Here is a 21,538-nt window from a genome sequence, read left to right on the forward strand (position 1 = left end):
GGAAATTCCTATTTTCCTGATATCCTGCTAAGAAACATTCCTACTCCTACAGAAGGTCTGTGGAGACCTTGTATACAATTTGAGATCCAGTTTGGCCAATATCAGGCTGAATAACGTGGGACATTTTAAGAACAACGAACAAGGTTCTGTTATGTGAAATGAAATGCAAGCATTGACTCCTGCTGCTCCTCCCCTCCACCGATGAACATGAATTGTTTGGCCTCCAAGTACAGTGAACGCACAATTGAAAATGGTGTTGTGCACAGTTGAGGAGCCTAATAAGCTGTGCTCCTTTGGACCTGCATTCAGTGCATCAGACTCTGAATGTTTTTTCTACTCCAACTGAGAACTGTGGAATGACTGACCACCTGAAGTCCTGCTGGAAATTATATCTGTGTGATCACCATGGGGGTTGCGTCAGTGCATTGCACTGCTGCCTCACAGCAAGAAGGTCCTGGGTTCGATTCCCACCTGGGGTGCGGTTGGCACCATGCTCCGGCGGGTTATCTCCCAAATAGGAGCCTTTCTGTGTGGAGTTTGCATGTTCTCCCCGTGCTCACATGGGGTTTCCTCCACCTCACGTCAGTAAGGACCCCTACTAAAAACATGCACCCATCATCTCTGACCAGTGATGGACACTCATCACCAGGTCCCCGGGCACGTCCACGAATGCTGCCCACTGCTCCTGGCTGCCCCCCTGGAGGAAGGACAAGCCAGGATGGGTTAAACGCAGAGGCCTCATTTCACCGGCCACCATCCAAAGTGTGTATGTGTTGTAGTGTGGTGTGCTGTGTGATGATTAAAGATTGTTCTTCTGTTCTTATTGCCTATGCTCTACTGCGGAGAATCAGCACAACAATTTTTTCTCCAGTGTTCCATTGAAAGGGGCAAAAACAGGATAAAGCACAAGGTCAGAGTGGTTTTCTTCAGTTATATTTTGTTGTCATCTGGGCAGAGAGAAAGAGAGATTAAAATAAAGAGAAATTGTGAAAGAAAGAAGGAAATAACAGCGACAAAGAAAGTCAAAGGAGTGAGAATGAGTGACTGAACAATTCATCCATACACACATTTATGTGTATCTGTTTTTATTTCTGTTCATGTTTTCATGTTGTCATCAGTATTATATTATTCATTTATTCATTTAGTTATTGTCTTTGGCAAAGTGAGAATTCTTACCATGCCGATAAAGCAAATTAGAATTTAATTGACAAAGAAAAGAGACAGTAGCAACAGTGAGGGATCACACCTGACCGACGAGCGATTATAAAACGCGGCTAAATTAGGAACCTTGTCAGCTGTTAACTCAAGTGGGCAAACTCTTAGCTTCGTCCATCTGGTTTTGAAAAAAAATAAAAATAAAAAAAGTTATACCTTTCCAGGCCGAGGTAATAGCTTTGGAGTGGGTGATACATAACAGTGAGGGTTGGTCAAATACAACAACAACAAAAGCAAACAAAAAACTAACAGAGGATACCTGTTGCAATTCATAGCCTACCAATCTTTGTGCTATTGCCACGTAACGCTACAGGTAACTCTATGCCGCTACCAACTTGAAATAAATACTTTGGATCCCAAGGTACTTATGCAAAGGCTATTGGACAAGCGAGAGCCTCAGCAATGCACTTAAGCTCTATTGTCAATAACCTCCAGGTAAAGCAATACATTTACGCTGGCGCAAGAGATAATACACCTTTTCAAATGAGGAGGCGAAACTGATCAAGCCACTGTACGGAATATGATCACTTCCCTCCAGTAAATACCGGAAAGGAATACTGAATGAATGAAGAGCAGCTTCTGCCTTTATCGCATGGAAGACTGCGTGTACCACAAAATCTAGGCCAGAATAACAGCGTTATATATGGAAATGAGAGCACCATGTACAGCTGTATGCTGTAAGCAAGGAGATTATGTGTGTGTGCGTGTGTGTGTGTGTGTGTGTGTGTGTGTGTGTGTGTGTGTGTGTGTGTGTGTGTGTGTGTGTGTGTGTGTGTGTGTGTGTGTGTGTGTGTGTGTATTTTTGTGTGTGTATGAGAAAGTGGATATACAGGTGTGGCAGATGAGGGGCGTGGTTAAGGCACGCTTGCAAGTGATTGGCTCCATAGCGGCGCAGCTATACCAGGTCTGTCCGATTAGCTTTTTTAGGGCTGATTGGTCCGACCCGGCTGGGAGAGTTTTCTTTTATGTTGTGTCTTTTCAGTGGGGATCGCGTGGCACAGGTCGCTGCAACGCAGGCGGACCAGAGCGCTGCCAAGGAATACGGACATTATTATTATCAGTATTATTATTATAGTATCGGTATTTGTGCCCAGACGTTGCGCTCACTCACCCGTATTTCTCAGTGACTATATCGAGTGAGCAGTGACAGTCAATCAGCAGCGTAAATAACCCAGTCGTTGGTGCCAAAAAGCCGCCAGGAAATGCTATCTCGGAAATCATTAAACACTGCAGCGGATAACGGCCTGCTTTAATTGGCCAAGCATTTGGGCAGATGTGCGTAAGTGGTGCGCTGAGTCCTGAGTGACAATTAGTCAATCCTCCAGCTACATCAACCGCCCAGTTGAGGCCCCTCCTCCTAGTCGAGGTGCCGTTTGAAAGACTCTGTATTGACCTCATGGGGCTGTTAGACCGCAGCGCTCGGGGGTATCATTTTGCGTTAGTCCTAGTGGATTATGCAACCTGGTACCCCGAAGCAGCGCCCCTGCGCAATATTAGGGCCAAAAGTATTGCGCAGGCGCTGTTTCAGGGCATCTCCCGAGTGGGGATTCCGAAGGAAATCCTGACCGACCAGGGCACTTCCTTTATGTCACATACACTGACGGGAAATTAACGCGTTACTGGGTGTCCACTCAATTTGGACCAGCATTTACAGACAGTCTGGTGGAGCGCTTTAAAAAAACGCTGTAGAATATGATTCGGAAGTTTATTTACGACAATAGCCGTAATTGGTTCAAGTGGTTGGACCCCCTGTTGTAGCGGTGTGAGAGGTCCTTTGACCTAATTTTCGGCAGGAGACTCAAGAGCGTATTAGACCTAATTAAAGAAAACTGGGAGGAAGTACATTTTCCTGCATTTGACCTGCCACAGGCTGGCTAGGAGATTATCTTTCCATGGAAGCTTCACAGCGAGAGTTAAGAGTTGGGATTTTATTTTTTCTGTAGTCTTCTCCGAGGTGGACAGGAATGCCAACAAACATCACAAAGCTCCAGCTCATATTGAACGTTACAGCAGATATTCATATAGCACCAAACACAACGTTTACAAAGTGCTCCGATGGCTAAAGTAAAAGCAGAATACTCGGAGGAATAAGATAAGGATCTACAGTATTTATTGGGTACAGGATGTAGCTATTGTTACAGAGACCTGAGAGAATTTGGGGTTAGAATGTAACACTTCAGTGTGAGGTAAGAACAGGAGGCATTTGGCTTTACTTCAGCACATATGGTAACTTGGTAATTTTCCATCACAACACGCCATTGGCAGTAATTGTAGGCATGTGTATTTCTGATTTGTAGACAAGCAGCACAATAAACGCTGGCACAGTATATTTTTTCAATAAAAGCTAGCTGAATATCACAATGAAATGAAAAAGCAAAGAAATACTAATAGTGAGTGATGTCCCTAAAGCCCCTTTCCCATATTGAATGAAAGTTCCGTTTTGGCATCATGTGGGAAAAGGAGTCGGTGTCAATGATTCGTAAAAGTCGCTCCTAGCATCAGTAAGAACAAAGTTCAGTATGGTATGGACCTGAGGGTAAAGTTATACGTGCTGGGACAGCATTCACAGGAGAATTTTCTCCAGGCCCTGGAACGTCGGCATTGGTGATATGACAGAGGGGCCCAACTCAGACAATTTGCGCTGGGAGCCAAGGTGTTAGTGTTGCTCCCTACGTCCAGCTCTAAATAACTTGCCAAGTGGCAAGGGCCCTTCATGGTCACACAGCAGGTCGGGGCGGTAGATTACGAGGCCACGCGGTCAGAGAGGGACGGGGAGGCGCAGATCTATCACCTCAACCTCCTGAAACAGTGGAACGAGGCAGTGTCTGTGTCTCTGGCCACCACGGTGATCGAGGGGATGAGTTTCCAGTAACCATCTCTCGCCAGGCCAGACAACATAGGTGGCCGCGTTACAACACCAGTTTTCTGATATTCTATCGCCCCTGTCGGGCTGCACATCCCTCATACACCACCATGTGAAGACGACCCCGGGGGTGAAAGTACACTAGGCCGTATTGCCTGCCCGAACATAAACGCAAAGTCTTGCAGGCAGAATTGAAGGCCATGCTGGACAAGGGGGTGATAGAGGAGTCTACAAGCGACAGGTGTACTTCCATCATACTGGTAGGTATGCCAGATGGGTCAGTTCGCTTCTGTGTAGACTACCGAAAGGTGAACGCGGTGTCAAAATTCAATGTGTATCCAATGCCCCGGGTCGACAAACTCCTTCACCAGTTAGGCACAGCTTGGGCTTTTACGACACTGGATTTAACCAAGGGGTACTGGCAGATTCCCTTGTTGCCAGAGTCCAAGGAGAAATCGTCTTTTTCCACTCCTCAGGGGTTGTACCAATTTGTAACGCTTCCATTCGGGTTGTTCGGGGCACCAGCCATCTTTCATAGACTCATGGAACGGGTCCTGTGTCCACACGTGGCATATTCCGCCGCCTACTTAGATGACGTAATTATTCACAGAAATCTGGGAGCGGCACATGCAGCATGTGGGTGCAGTACTCGAGTCCCTGAGGTGGGCGATGGTCACTGCCAACCCTAAGAAGTGTGCGGTTGGGCGGAGGGAGTTATGGTATTTGGGGTACCACTTGGGTGGAAGACTACTCAAGCCCCAGATAGAAGAAAATGGCAGCGGTCGCGAACAGTCCAAGACCCAAAACAAAGAAGGAGGTAAAGCATTTCTTAGGGCTGGCAGGTTACTTCAGAAGGTTTGTAGCCGACCTTTCGGCACTGATCAGCTCTTTGTCCGATTTAAATCCAAAAGGTGTGTCGGATCCGGCCCAGTGGACAGAGGAGTACCAGCAGGTGTTTGAGAAGGTAAAATCAGCTCTCTGTGGGAAGCCAGTGCTGGGTACACCTAACTTTTCTCTCCATTTCTGCTTGCATACCGACACGTCAGACAGAGGGCTGGGGTCTGTGTTGTCCCAGCAGGTGGGGGCGTCGACTGACTGGTCGGAAGCTAGTATACAGTGGAAGGAGTGTTTGGCCATGAAGGGGGCAGTTGGCGCCCTCCGTTACTACCTCCTGGGGGGCCCTTTCACCTTCTGTTCGGACCACGCTCTGCTGCAGTGGCTCCACACCAATGTGCAGATCACCCATTAGTACCTGGCTCTTCAGCCCTTTAAGTTCAAGGTGATCCATAGGCTGGGGGCCCAGATGGTGGTGTTCTCTGGATGGCTGGCGTCAGGACAGCTCCCCGGCCTAAGTCGCTAGCTTGGCTCCATAGCAGCACAGCTGTACTGGGTATGCCCGATCAGCCTCTTTAGCCCTCTCAGACTCGCTGGGAGGGTTTTCTTATATGTTGTTCCTGTCTTTTCAGTGGGGATCGCGTGGCACAGGTCGCCCAATGCCGGTGGACCAGAGCCTGGCCAAGGAATACGGACATTATTAATATTATAAGAACTTTATGTTCCCGGTTTTGGCCAGCGAGCCTTTTTGTTTATGAAACACAATAAACTCGTGCCATGTCGGCGCCCGACTGCAGGACGTCTCCGTCCCCCTCCCTAAACCTGTGCATGTGGGTAGAGACCCCCACACCGGGTTTCACTACCGCCGTGCTCAAGATAATCTGAAGGAGATACGCCTCCGACAGTGAGATCTTAAAGTGGAATAAAAAATGAAAAATAATTTACAATAGAAAAAAGACAGAAAAAACAGCATTGTAATTGCAGAGGAACATACAGTAAGCATGATATGGAATGGATACAAAGTGTACTTTGTATCGATATCCAGGAGTTGCCCGTTCAAAATATATAGGCATACATACATGAGGACACACCACCTGTACTGTCGTATGTACAAAAACAGGATGTAGGTCACACGGTGTGGGGTTGTGTATTTTTAAATAACGGTAGGGGACCGCACACATTTACCAGCACAGCATGGGTCCAATGGTTCACACACGCACACACACTGCATATACAGCAAAAGGCAGGTGACTGCATAAACACACATAAGAACACATGTATAAGTACACTCATGCTTTAATCTACTTTTATTTTGAGATAAATTGACTGGCCAAGCACTGCAAACTATAAACTATAACTGAAATATAAAAAGAAGACAACAATGTTTTTAATCCTTCTGAGAAATTTAAGTCCAATATTATCACATCGCTGGCAGATAATTGCACATTGCTTGATTCAAGGATTTTTTTGCAGTATTCTGTCTGTGAAGATTCATTCATACATCCACACACACGCACACACAATCGAATCGACTGTTTTAACCAACACACCACACACACACGCACAAGCACACGCACAGTGAGTGAGAGCAGCCCATCTGTTACCATCGCACTTCACAGCAGGAGGAAAGGCGATTCTACAATTCTGCTTAGCAGCGTTCCGAGAAGTGTTCTGGGACACAACAAGCGCATGTGAGCATGAGTGCAAGATATAGAAAGGAAGTGAGGGGAAATGGAGAGACAGAGAGAGAGAGGATGAATGGCAATCATAGAGAGACACTTAATGAGGCGGCCGGGGGTAAAACAAGGACATCCAACAAAGTCGAATGGGTGTGGGGTTAACTGTAAAAGAGGGAATGAAGGATAGAGGGGAAGACAAGGGACGTTAACACAAAAAAGAGAAGTAGACAAAAAATGTATAGACCAATTAAAAAAAACATGAGTAACCAGTGACCATTGAGGTCCAGTGTTTCATATCATATCCTCGACCAGAATAATGCCAGGTCAAGAAAGGGGGTCAGTGCCTTGCATAAGGACATCCGGAGAGCCGTTGTTTTGATATTGCGTTAACTTAGATTTCCAGATCATTGCCATTGCCAAATTTAAGACAAATCATCTATTATTATATAATAAAGTATTAACAATAAGTATAAACGTAATGAGATAACTTGGCACATCTAATTATCAACAAGATGGTTAGAAAATAAGAAAGTTATAAACTCGATGATTCAAGGAACTTGATGATTCTATGAAATGATGCATATTCTGTCAGACAACTTGACGGTGCCACATGCTCTTCCACTTCCTTATAGGCCGGCCTATTTAAGCAGCCAGTTCTTCCTGTCCTACCTGCTCTGCTACCTGCTTTGCTGCCTGCTTACTTGCTGTGTTGCTGCTACTCATCTATCCAATGGGGGGATTGAAGCTCATCACTCCTATATTTCTAGCTCATTAAAGCTCTGTTCAGACTATCCTATATTTTCCCGATATCTGGCTGTCCCAGACAAATTTCTGAGATCAGAAACAAAATGTTCCACCTCTCTCAGCACGCTCTCGTCACCACAGCTTATTAAATTTGAACTGATCTACGACACGCCAGGGCCAGGTGCCAGACGGCTTTTTGAGCCGTTGCCAGCCTCCCGAAGTTTACAAGCATGCTTGAACAACGGTCGGTGGCAAAGCTTGTTTAGTTTGAAATACCATCGGGAGCTTGGCGACACAAGATTCAGTGGTTTGAAATAGCACCCCGAGCTCGGCGATACATGTTCCAGTGGTTTGAAATAGCATCGGGAGCTCAGCGACACAAGATCCACTGGTTTGAAATAGCATCGGGAGCTCAACGACGAAAGCAGCAGCCAATGAGCCAAGAGAGAGTGCGAGAGTAAACCAGGGGAAGAGGAGTAATATAGAAACGTATATGGAATGCATGCATTCAATGTATTTAAAAATCAAGGAATATTAGGTATTTCCGCTGCACTTCAATATTTAGCACTTAATTTATAATAATAATAATTTACTACCAACTTGCTGCTGGATTAATCGATGCAGTCCGCATCTGCCCACCCACTCCTCCAAATTTAAATAATGTCCTTTTTTTTCTTTGTCAGTAAAAAATAAATCAGCACACACGCAACCAACCGCAAACTGTTTTTCATTCCAAAACTCAACTATGTTTTTCATTTTAAAATACCCAGGTCTTGACAAGTCTCGCGTTTGTTTGCATGAGACAATGGCCATCTCCTGCGGCTCTCACCACTCACCAAGTGTAGCATCATGTAGTGTTGGGAGGCATCGTGAAGTTTGAACACCGCTACGTCCGCAAGACAAAACAAACATAAGAAAAATGATTGTGTAGTGTGAACACCCCAGTAACGTCAGGATGTTGTGTAGTCTGTGGGCACCTTAAGTATGCCTATGTTTGCTGTACACCTCGCCACGAGTGATGAGCCCAGACGCCAAACTCAAAGAGTGCAAAATAAATAACATTTTAAGGTAAATCTAAGTTGTCTGCCAAAACTGCTGTCATGATAGGTCAGATAGCAAGGTAAGTGATTAGTTACTGGAATACACCTACTACAGTAACTAAACCTTTTTTCCACAGAACAGACAGTACAAAGATTTTCTTTTGGAGGATTTCTCTGTGCAGGTATGTATGACAGCTACTGTAAATATAAAGTGAGATGAGGTAAGTGTAGCAGGTGAGTACAAAGACAAGGTTCAGTGGTATACTTGAAGGTTTTATAACATCAGAAATGTTGACTCTGATGCAGAAGCTAACTTGACTCATTTTAACAAAAAGTAATATATAGATATATAAAAATCTGACACCCTGAACCTTTGTGTGTGTGTGTGTGTGTGTGTGTGTGTGTGTGTGTGTGTGTGTGTGTGTGTGTGTGTGTGTGTGTGTGTGTGTGTGTGTGTGTGTGTGTGTGTGTGTGTGTGTGTGTGTTTGCAATATGAGATTCAGATGGGCGAAAATGAGAGAGTGAAAGAGAACCAGAGTCAGAACAAAAGTGAGCTATTTACAGGGTGCGGGTCCTGGGCGCGAGTGGAGGTGGTTGTGTGGGTACTCGGATTGGAGATATCTGGGGAGAACACGCTAAAGGGTATTTACACACACATGCATCCAGGTGTGTGTGTGTGTATGTGCGTTTGTTCATGGGAGGTGTACGTGTGCACTTGTCTATGTCTATGTGTGTACATACACATCTACAGGCATCCAAGTGTGTAAAGTAACTAATGGAGCACATGTGTGTTGTCTTTGCTCTGTAGCAGTGCTCCCCAGGAGTCTGTGGCCCCTAAGAGCCCTGCATGGGGGCCCTGTTGGCTACACCTGACCTCAACTCTTAATAAGCTATAGTGTCAACTTCCGCTCCCCTGTCTCTCCGTCCAAACTCTTCCTCCCACTAATCGCATGAAAAGAGGCGAAATACGGAAAGCTGCCACGCTGCGAGCGAGCTATACAACCACCGCCATGCTCCACAAAGCACTTTGTGAACTAATGGGGGGGTGGGGTAATGGGGTTGCCAGTTCTGCTGCAAGCATGTTCAACTCCACGTCCACACATGATTGTCGCTGTAAAATTATTTATAATGCTTGTATTTGCTATACATTATATATTATTTATAATGCTGTTTCTTAGAGCACGATGAGAGGTGAAGCGGCACAATTTTGCGTTTCTAGTCTTGCAGTACAAGCTGATTTGTTGCTGACATTTGGCATTCACAAATATCTACTGCTCGGATTTTATTATAATGTCATTAAGCCATTTTGATTGGACTTCATATCACTTTCAGCTTGTTATATAGAGTGACCATTTCGTTGTTACTTTGACTCTGCAACTGCAACTTCCGATAACTTTGGAGGTTAAATATCTTCAATTTCTGAAATAATGTATCTGTAACATTTTCTCATTTTCATTTAAAAAAAACGTACGGAACAGTAACAAAGGTACAAGAGCTAACTGTGGCGATGTTACGTCGACTGTGCAGACTTATAAAACATACAGTGAGGAACACTTAACACTGTCGAGAGTAACACGAAACACAATTTAAGCCAAGCCTTCAGTGTGCGTGTTGAACTTGATAGCCAGTCAGGCGTGATCAGTATTGTGACGAACTGACAGTAACCTGGAAATGCAAGGGGTACGCAGCAATAAATAAAATATTCTTATTTATTTATATTTATTTTTAAATATAATGTATTAATATTACTATTAATTGTAGAATTATTGTTATTCTTATGTTTTACATATTGTTATGGATATCTCATATATATTTCACTGTATATATTTCATTTTTATTTATAATTCTTTTTTTTCATAAGATATCTATATACAGATCTTATAACACATTTTTAACACCAGATAAAGAGCATTTTTTGCGCAAACATGCTGGCTGTGAAGAACAACAGCAGTGCAGTAAGCCTCCTCGAATCTCAATAATTTCAATCTTCTCTCTCATTTCTGCTTATTCATTTCATATTATCACTTTTCAGGTTCAGGAGTTAAATGGGCCACAGTTTTCAGTTATCATTTCCACACCTTGACTACAGTGCATTTGGAAAGTTTTCAGTCATTCACTTTTTAAACGTTTTGTTATGTTACAGCTAGGGCTGCACAATACTTGAAAAAACGGACATAGTAATATTATTTTTCTGCGATATATATTACAATATGAAAAAATGCAGGAATTTTCACCAGATGACTTGAATAGCTCTATTTGTAAAGAAGGAATCATTCTAGAATAATTGGGGTGGGTGACTTTGTAGGGGAGGGCATCCGCATAGAAAATAAAAATAATAATATTATTAACATAACATTTAGGCTATAATCAGTAAACTATCAACTGTGACAGGAAGGTTTCTTTTACCCTTCTTTTATAAAAATAAATATTACTCTTTCTTATAAGGAATGATCAATACAAACAATTACAAGCCAAAACTATTTAAATAAATAATGGAAAATATTATGTTAAGAAATATATATTAAAATTGAGTGAAGCTGAGCCAAACTTTCGAGCATTTGCTGTGGTCAGCCATGGTCCAGGATAAAAACAGAAGTGTGTACGCACCACAATATTTTACACCACAGTGCTTTATGTTATCTGCACATGGTGTAAGCGATGTAAAAAAAACATGGCGGAACATGACGCTACGCCTCATTGGAACACACCACGACAACATAAGGTGACCAATTCGAAAGCATGACTGAAATATGTAAAAGTTAGGAACCGATAAGCAGAAACAAAATGCAGGTGTCTTATCATCCCGGTTGTCGGAAATTTGGAACCTGTTCCAAGTTGGAACCGGTTCTTAATACCCACCCTACCAAGAACCTTCAAAGCTGAGTAAATTATTTCATGACAGACTTCTCTTGTAGATAAGTCATGGAAAATTAGAACAGTGTGAGTTGTCCTTTTGTATCAAGCAGCATGAAGTTATACCATGATGTGAAGTGAGTAAATCTGCCTTACCTGACATCCCACATCCTGCAATGTCCCTATTGCGCATGTGCACATTGCGATGATGCTGAAACAATATATCGTGCAGCCCTAGTTAAAGCCTTATTCTAAAATGGATTAAATTATTTTTTCCCTCATCAATCTACACACAATCCTTCACAATGACAAAGACAAAACAGGGGGAGGGGGTTTGCAAATTTAGAAAAAATAAAAAACTTAAATATCACATTTACATAAGTATTCAGACCCTTTGCTATAGCACTCACAATTGAGCTCAGGTAAATCATGTTTCTACTGATAATCTTTGAGATGTTTCTACAACTTGATAGGAGTCCACCTGTGGTGAATGATTGGACATGATTTGGAAAGGCACACACCTGCCTATACAAGGTACCACAGTTGACAGTGCATGTCAGAGCAAAAACCAAGCCATGAGGTCGAACAAATTGTCCGTAGATGTGCGAGACACGATTGTGTGGAACCACCAACACTCTTCGTAGGTCTAGCCACATCATACAACTCAAAAAAAAGTGTGTCTCTATGTTGATCAATAAAAGTATCCCATATGAAAATAAAACCACAATATCAGACCCAGAAGGGTGTCACATAATGATTAATGGGATTTTAGGTAACATTAAATTAACCATTCCTAATATTTATGGCCCCAATGACCCAAACCCAAATTTCTTTCACAATACATTTTCAAAACTCTTAGAATTCTCTGAATCAGTTCTCATATTGGGAGGAGACTTCAACACACTACTGGATCCAAGTTAAAACCATTCTCAAGCCAGAAATATTCACAAATCCTGGCGTTCGTCGGACACAATAAAACAATATATGAGTGATCTTGCTCTTGGGGATTGTTGACGATCAGATGACCCACATTCGAGAGAATACACATTTTATTCACCACCCCAACAAAGTTTCACTAGAATCGACATTTTCTTGACAAGTAACTCCGCACTGTCCAAAATCACTAATCCAGAAATCCACCCTATTGTAATTTCCGATCATTAGTTTCAACCTGATATATGAAACAAACCGGAACCCTCCCTGCAGGTGGCGGTTTAACACCTCACTTTTGACAGATAAAGAATTTAACAATTTATTTTACAGAGAATGGACTTCCTTCATTGAACTGAATGACTCCCCAGAAATATCACCAACCTTACTTTGGGAAACAGCTAAGGCAGTTCTAAGAGGTAGTATTATTTCATTCTCCACTCACAAGAAAAAGAAAGGACAAGAATGCCAATATAAACTCGAACAGCGACTAAAGGAGTTGCACTCCCAACAAGCCCACTCATCCGCTGAGCAAATCCGAAATGGGATCCGGACAATTACATCTCAACTTGATACTATCATCCATCAAAATACACAATTCCTTATGCAACGAACAAGAGCAAATTATTATGAATTCAATGGCAAATCAAGTAAATTTCTTGCCAATCAATTGAAACACGATAGAGAAAAACACTTATTACAGCCATCAAAGATCCACAGGGTAGAATAACATACATTCGTCGGACAAGACATTTTATAATAATCTACATCACTTGGATAATGAATTTAATATATCAAACATTCACTCATTCCTTGATGATATTGACCTTCCTAAACTTTCGACAGAGCAGGCTACCACTTACTCTAGAAGAACTCAGGAAAGCTCTCTTCTCTAGGCCCAACAATAAATCATCTGGATCAGATGGCTTCCCAGTGGAATTATATAAACACTTCTGGCCACTTATCTCCCCATTATCCATCAGAATGGTTACAGAGGTCAAGTCAACCTCCACCATGCCTCTGCACATAAATACTGCTCTCGTTTTGGTTTTGCTCAAACCCAATTAGGACCCAACCTTCACCTCCAGTTATAGACCCATAAGCCTTATTAATTGCGACCTTAAGATTATAAGTAAAACACTAACCAACAGAATTGAAAAAGTTATTCCGTTTATAATTCACCCAGACCAAACAGGCTTTGTCAAAGGCAGACACTCATCCAGCAATATGCATTGTTTATTCAGTCTGATCAGCACATCTCAAAGGAACAACTTTAATACTATTATTACCTCTTTGGATGGCAAAAAAGCATTTTACAGAGTAAATTGGACATATCTCTTTTCAATCCTCAACAAATTTGGCTTTGGAGAGTCACTCATTCAATGGATCAGAATCCTCTACAACTCTCTATCTGCTTCTGTCATCACCAATGGTTACACTTCACAGCGTATCACTCTACAATGTGGCACAAGACAAGGATGTCCACTCTCCCCTTTACTATTCGCCATCTTTATTGAACCCCTCACGGCGGCCATCTGTCAAAACAGTAATGTCGTAGGCATACAAACAGGAAAAATGTTCACAAAATCAGTTTGTATGCAGACGATATCTTGTTGTACATACGGAACCCAATATCATCCTAACCGGAGGTGTTGAATCTCCTATCTAAATTCTCAGTTATCTCAGACTATTCAATAAATTGGACTAAAACCACAGTCTTACCACTCGGTAGGGAGGACTGCAATGCTGCAACCCAGAAACTTCCCTTAACCATCACAACGGGCAATATTAGATACCTTGGTATTGATATATCCACCAATCTGTCGGATTTATTTACCCTTAACTTCACTCCCTTGCTCAAATCCATTGAAGACCTCATTCGATGGAACAACCTATACATCTCACTAATTGCACTAATTGGTAGGATAGCAGCAGTGAAAATTAATATACTTCCAAAAATAAACTATGTATTTTCAATGACCCCAGTGCAACGCACAGTACATTGGTTTAATACTCTAGACTTAATAGTCAATAAATCTTATTGAAAATACAAGAAACTGAGAATTAAACTAGGAACACAACAAAAAAACAAAGACTGTGGAGGCCTAGCAGCCCCAAACTTACGATACTACTATCTAGTGAACCATCTTCAATTTATTACTGATTGGTTACAACCAGAGCAACAATTGGCCCATGGATGGAGAGACATTGTACAAACTGAATGTCAGGAGTTATCATTATCTGATCTCCCATTCCTTACTGAATCAATAAGGAAACATAATTGCTTTAAAAACCCATTTATTGCAACAACTCTGTCAGCCCGGAGGAAATTCCTCAAACTCAGTGGTCACACTCTCTCTCCAAACAAATTCAGGCCAATCTGGCACAACCCAGATTTCCTGGTTAAAAACAGAGCAATAATCTTTCGGTCTTGGAAAAGACAAGGAATTACTCATCTGGAACACATTTTTGAAAACAATTAGCTTTTATCCTTCCCAACCTTAACCCAAAGGTATAATATAGATGGCCACGGCTTCCTTCAATTCCTTAAATTACAGCAGTCTCTAAAAGTTAAAATCAAAATTGCCATCTGCCGCCCTCTGTTCTGTGGTCGGCATGCTCGGCGGCTGGGGGCTAACCAGGGGCCTGACGGGGACGCCGAGCTGCCCGGCATGGCGGAGGCGCATGGCGGGCCGCTTTGCGCCCATGCCTTCTTCTTCTCGTGTATCATCCTCAGTTTGTCAAACTTAGTGTCTTGCAGCCACGCCCTCATCTCTGGTCCCACTTGAAAGAGACCGATCCCTGACAGTGTTTTGTACAGAGGACAGGTGTTGGTTATGTGTTCGGCAGTCTGCTCTATGCTTTTCTGCCAGTCAGCTGGTTAATGGTCAGCCATGCCTTGCGACTGGAGTGGGTGAAGTCGATTGACTCATCAACTTCAGTCCACCTGGCATTACGGGTCGCATCCAGCTTTTCGAGTAGTGCCATTGTAGTCACAACAACATCTTCTCTTGAGCTAGCCTGCTGGTGGTCTCGCAGGAGCTGGCTGCTTTCTTCATCCCAGCCCGGGATATAGCTCTCATTGTAGCCTCGTGGGATGGATTTCTTTGCTGCCCCTATGATGGACGGTCAATGATGTGATTGAGTGAACCTGTCAAGGATGTGTCTCTCCGGTGTGGGGTCAGCGCTGCAGGACAAGGCGAAGGCCAGGTCTAGGTTGGTATGGGTGTTCCATCGGGAAGAGTAGAAGCTTGGGTGCTGTTTTGCATTGTACAGGAGCAGAGCATTGGTGCCGGAGGCCCATTCACACCACGTCTCTCCATCTGCAGATGTATAGCTGTATCCCCAGTCAGTATGCTGACAGTTGAAGTCCCCTGCGTAGAAGGCGGGTGCCAGGACCAGCGGGAGGACCGACATGGTCAGCGTTGATCGTGGGGGCTTATACACGTTGATCACTGATGTGTCCTGGATTTTAGTGAGCAGCCACTCAACACTGGTGCCAGGTGGGGACTGGCCACCGTCTGTCCAGTTGAGGTCATCCCTCACAAAGGTTGCCAGGCCATGCTGTCTACTGTAGATGGACCCAGCGAGATAGAACCCGGGCAGCCTGAGCTTGTCCTCTTCTGTGCAGTGGGTCTCCTGAAGAAGGACAGCTGATACTACATCGGTTTTGGCCAGATGGTGTATGACCTCCAATTTGGCGGTGGTAAGGCCCTCGACATTGAGTTGAAGCACTGGAATTCCTTTGTGCTCGATGGTCGGGATGGCCGCCCGCCCTGACATGGACCTCCCCCCCCGGCCTCTTGCACCTTGGTCTTCCAGCTGGGTGATTGGGTGGCGACATTCGTTTCACAAGCTGGTCTTGCACCATATCTTGTTACTTGCAGGGGAGGCCACGTGGAGGCTGTCGTCTTCTCCCCTCGCCCATGGCTGATCGCTGTAGGTTGGCTGCCATTAGGTACAGGAGGTGGGTGTGCTAGGGCTCGGTTGGGTCTGGGGGGAGGGGGTCCGCGTGGTTGCCCCCTGGCTTGCTGAACCCTGGATCGGTCCGGTTGCGATTCACCTATCTCTCCCAGTGCCAAAACTCATACTCAGCACATACACCACACAATAGACCGAGGGCTTGTGGGATGGGTGGGGTGCAAGCTATGTGAGTGGGGATGCGGCATGCCTGTTGCGCTCCTGCCCAGGAGTACTTCTCTTCCGTCCCAAAATTGTAATTCCACTCATTAGCTTCAAACACATACACTCGCACACCAATCCTACTCTGAACAACACTCCACCGGACCAGGGTCTGCGGGGTAGGAGGGGTGCGAGTGATTCGGGTTTGACTTGCCTGAAGGACTCACACCCCCAACCCGCAATTTTAACTGCAATTACCAACAGCACACATTAAGCACTGGGGTTTTCTGGGGTGGCCGGTTGCTGGCGGGTCGGTGTGGGGGCGTGGTTGGCCGGGGGGTGGTCGGGTGGGCCCCCCAGCCGGCTGGGCTGGAGTCCTGATGGCTTGTGCCTGGTGGCTTAGGATGTGCTGCGACCTGGCGGGGCTGCGGAGAGCGCCGCCGGGTGCCTTCCGGGGACTGCCTGCTGTTGTGGGTGTTGGTTGGGGTGTGGGGGGCGGCTGTTGGCCTTTTGCTTCTGCTGCGCGGCTTCTCTGTGGCGGGCGCCACGGGTTCTGGGGGTGGTGAAGGGCCTGTATATCTGGCGGCCTGCTGGCATCGGCGGGGGTGAGGGGGTAACATTGAGGTTCCCCGCCCTGAGCACATGTTGCTATGTGCATGGGCACTTGGCACTCACGCCGGGCGGGGCGTCTGGTCGGCTGCGGTGGGGCAGGCCTCCCCCTTACGCAGGGCATGGTTGGGCATAGGCGTCCTGCTGGCTCGCTTGCGGGGCGGGCGGCTCGGGCCAGGTGTTGGTCCGTCGCCATGGAGCCGGGATCTGGGCCTGCGGTCCGTGCCTTGCGCCCGCTACCAGGGTTCTGTGCCTGCGGCTGCGTCTTGTGCCTGCACCTGGGGGTTGGTTGTATGTGTGCGCCCCTCGGTACGGGGTCTCCTCGTGCTCCCTGGGACTGGGTAATGTTGCTCCATGGCCCTCTGGGGGCCTGGGGGTCTTCTGTGGCCGCAGGGCGGGGTACTCGGGGCTTTCCTGCAGCCGTAGGGAGTCTACAGGGCTGCGGAGTTCGGGGGGCTTTGGGGCCCTTTCCGCTGCTTGAAGGCACCGCGACATAATACCGACCTTCTACACCAGTACCAATGGGGATAAGTCATGTACACTCACTGGTGGACATCTTACACACACACACACACACACACACACACACACACACACACACACACACACACACACACACACACACACACACACACACACACACACAGGTGGTCCCATCACACACGCACACACCACCACACCTGCTTCGAGTGCACCCCAACACCCTCCGGGTTGCATTCCTTTCCTTTCCTCCCTCATTTGCTGCCATAACTATAACAGTTTTCCTGGACCTAATTAACTGTTTTTAAATACATGTTCGAGTCAAATGTTTATGTTTTTGTGTAAATTTGTTTGTTGTTTGTTTCTATATTTATTTGTCTCACCTGTGGTGACTTTCCCCCTCTTGGAGTAGTGATCAGTTGTTTATAGACCCAAACATGATAAACAGTTCTCTAAAGAGAGGGGTTGGTGGTGCTTCTCTTATACCAAAAACTGTGCTCTTGTCATTCCACAGGTCGTCCACAGGAGTCCACATCAGTTCTTGATGATTTAAGAATTAATAAAGAGTTGCATTGCAGGTTGAGAACTTGAACTTCACTTGCAGACTAACTCTGTCCTGGATGCAATGGCAGACAAATTCTCTGTGTTGTATGTCAGCATGCTGACAGCACAGGTAAAACATTTTTAAAAATTAAAAAAACTGTGGCAAAGAGCTCAGGACCTCAGACTGAGGCAAAGGCTCACTTTCCAACAGGACAACAACCCTCAGCACACCACCAAGAAAACACAGGAGTGGCTTCGGGACAAGTCTGAGAATGTCCTTGAGTGGCCCAGCCAGAGCTTGGACCTGAACTAGATTGATCTCTGTAGAGACCTGAAAATGGCTGTGCACCAACGCTCCCCATCCAACCTGACAGAGCTTGACTGGATCTGCAGAGAGGAATGGGAGAAACTCACCAATTACAGGTGTGCCAAGCTTGTAGCATCCTTCCCAAGAAGACTCGAGGCTGTCATCACTACCAAAATTGCTTCAATAAAGTACTGAGTAAAGGGTCTGAATAGTTATGTAAACGTAATATTTCAGTTTTTAATTTTTTTATAAGTTTGCCAAATTAAATTAAAAAAAGATTTTGCTTTGTCATTGTGGGGTATCTTGTTTGGATTAATGAGGAACAAATGAATGTGATACATTTTAGAATAAGGCGGTAACAAAACAAAGTGCGGAAAAAGTAAAGGGGTCTGAAAACTGTATATTTCAAGGTACATGATTGATAGCCTACATTACTAGAGTATTAATGTAGCAGGGGGATCTTGACAAAAGATGTGTACATGTGTAACACAATATTACTGCGACCCAAGAGGGATACTGTATGACGGAAGAAAAAGTAAAAAATAATAACACCACCGTATTTCAGGACACTTTTGAACGTCGAAATAGAGCATAACTGAAAACCGTCGTTCTAATTCCTGTTTTCCTCCGTTACACACTTGCTGATTTTGACATGCCGACGTAAGTTTTGCTACACTTCAAACATCTATTTTCTCACCTTCTGCAAAAAAAACAGTACCAAAACACAGGCAGGTACACACGATGCCTTTTGTCAGCTCAGTACAGTACCTCAGTTGCCAGTTGTCTATATCTGGATATTGATTGGCTTACGTAATGAAATCAAGGTTGGTGAATTGGAAAAACACACAAACATACACACACACACACACACACACACACACACACACATGCACACACACACACACACACACACACACACATACACACACACACACACACACACACACACACACTACAGTGAGAGCGGGGATAACTATTTAGGGACCAAAAGCCTCCTTTTTCAGTGGTGCCCTTACGCTCAACCCCGCGTAGGCCCGCAGTGCTGCCATGGTCCGCCTCTACCTCCCACACACACTTTGTCGAAGTGCGGCAGCCGAGGCAGAGCTGGAGAAGAGCCTCTGCTCGCACCTCTGGGCTTTAAACATGGCTCTCCAGGATGAACACGGCGGGGTGTGTGAGAGGATCTGCAGTGATGTATGTGTGTGTGTGTATTTATGGTATGAGTGTATACTGTGTGGATGAGTGAGTTTATCTTTGTGTGGGTGTGAAAACAGCACCCCCTAGTAAATGATCTCCACAGAAGCATATTTCCAAGTATACAAGGTTAACCCACAAAACACCAACCAGCAGAAACAACTTTTTTTTTCTTTTTTACGTATACCTGCCACATCCGCTCATCGGCTAAACCCACCGACCAGGGTTTTGGCTACTGGATGGTGGACTTTGTTTTGCCTTCCTGATTTGCACTGAGGCTGTAGATTGTTAAAAAATAGAAGGGAATCATGCCCCCGATTGAAAGCCAGCACAGTGTGACTCACCTGCTTGACCTTGGTCAGTTCCTCCTCCGCTTGACGCTGTAGTCTCTGAGATTCGGCCAGCTGACCCTGCAGACCGAGAGGGTTAGGATCAAAATCAAAATTAAAGGTACAATAAGTAATATTTTCCTGTGTGTAGTGGAGATTATTGTGAGAAATGTCTGCGTGGCTGATTGTGACAGAAAAACAAACGTAGGTAGCAAACATATAACTATGCGGATGATAACAATGAATGGATATAGAACCCAAGAGAATATCCCAAATGCCTTTGTTCTTTTGAATTGAACATTTTTAAGGGTAATAGTTAAGGATATTTCGAAGAATATGTTTCTCTATGTTTTTTTTCAGAGTGGTAGCTATGCTGTTTCAACAAAGGACAATAATGTGTAAAATAATCAAGAACAAAAATAGGTTTTCACACTTAAACTAATACCAAATAATAAACTTGTTCAGTCGTTCTGCGTCTCCTGAAACAATTCTAGTGAAAAACAATACCAAATCCAGTAGACGGCTTGCTCCAGCTGTCAATGCTCAACTTCTGGGGCTAAGATATGAAGTTCTGGTAACGGATGTGAAAAGTGCTCGGACGCGCAGACATACCTGCAGTTTCTTGATCTCCCGCAGTGCCTCGATGTGTTCCTTCCTCAGTCGCTCCATTTCCTCCAGATCGTCAGAGTCAGACAGTGATTGCTATGAACAAACACACACACACACACACACACACATACACACACACACACACACACACACGCAAATTTCAGATTGTTTCTACTGTAGTAGGGGCCTCAATAACATCAATGCGCAAACTCAATTTATTATAATTATTATTACTGTCCATTTAGATCATTGCAGCAACGCAAAACATCAAGAACAACGGGAGCAACTGTCCACAGCCAAAGGTGGCAACATCCAAGTCCCCTGGGCTTCTTCTTCTCCCTTCGGCTGCTCCCGTTAGGGGTCGCCACAGCGGATCATTTGCCTCCAATACCTTCTGTTCTGCGCATCTTCCTCCCTTACACCAACTGCCTGCATGTCCTCCCTCACCACATCCATAAACCTTTCCTTTGGCCTTCCTCATTTCCTCTTGCCTGGCAGCTTCATCCTCAGCATCCTTCTCCCAATGTAACTCTCATCTCCCCTACGCACATGTCCAAACCATCTCAATCTCACCTCTCACTTTTCCACCAAACTGTCCAACCTGAGCTGTCCCTCTAATGTACTCATTCTTAATCCTGTCCATCCTTGTCACTCCCAATGAAAATCTCAACATCCTCAACTCTGTCACCTCCAGTTAAGCCACCTGCTTTTTGTCAGTCCCACCGCCTCTAAACCGTCCAACATAGCTGGTCTCACTACCGTCCTGTAGACCTTCCCCTTCACTCTTGCTGGAACCCTTATGTCACAGATCACTCCGGACACTCTTCTCAACCCACTCCACCCTGCCTGTACTCTCTTCTTCACCTCTCTCCCACACCGTCCGCTGCTTTGGATGGTCGACCCCAAGTACTTGAACTCATCTGCCTTCTCTGACTCCACTCCTTGCATTCTCAGCTTTTCGCTGCCCTCCTTCCCATTCAGGCACATGAATTCTGTCTTACTCCTGCTGACTTTCATTCCTCTTCTCTCTAATGCATGCCTCCACTTCTCCAGGCTCTTCCTCATGCAATACCACATTTCCTTTCTCGGCACCCTATCATATGCTTTTTCTAAATCCACAAAGACGCAGTGCAACTCTCTCTGGCCTTCCCTGTACTTTTCCATCAGCATTCTTAAAGCAAACATTG

General features: G+C 44.9%; 1 protein-coding gene across 1 annotated transcript in view; it reads right to left on the minus strand.

The window, feature by feature from the left end:
* The window catches only part of stxbp4 (syntaxin binding protein 4), a gene marked incomplete at both ends in the record, with an annotated part of 75,426 nt that overhangs the window by 24,045 nt on the left and 29,843 nt on the right, over positions 1 to 21,538 (minus strand). Inside the window, 2 exons of the mRNA XM_080021909.1 lie at positions 19,758 to 19,823; positions 20,355 to 20,444. Coding sequence (XP_079878035.1) covers positions 19,758 to 19,823; positions 20,355 to 20,444 — 156 coding nt within the window. The remainder of the gene's footprint in view (positions 1 to 19,757; positions 19,824 to 20,354; positions 20,445 to 21,538) is intronic.

This window comes from Zeus faber (assembly GCF_960531495.2).
Source record: "Zeus faber genome assembly, chromosome: 20".
Taxonomy (NCBI): Eukaryota; Metazoa; Chordata; class Actinopteri; order Zeiformes; family Zeidae; genus Zeus; species Zeus faber.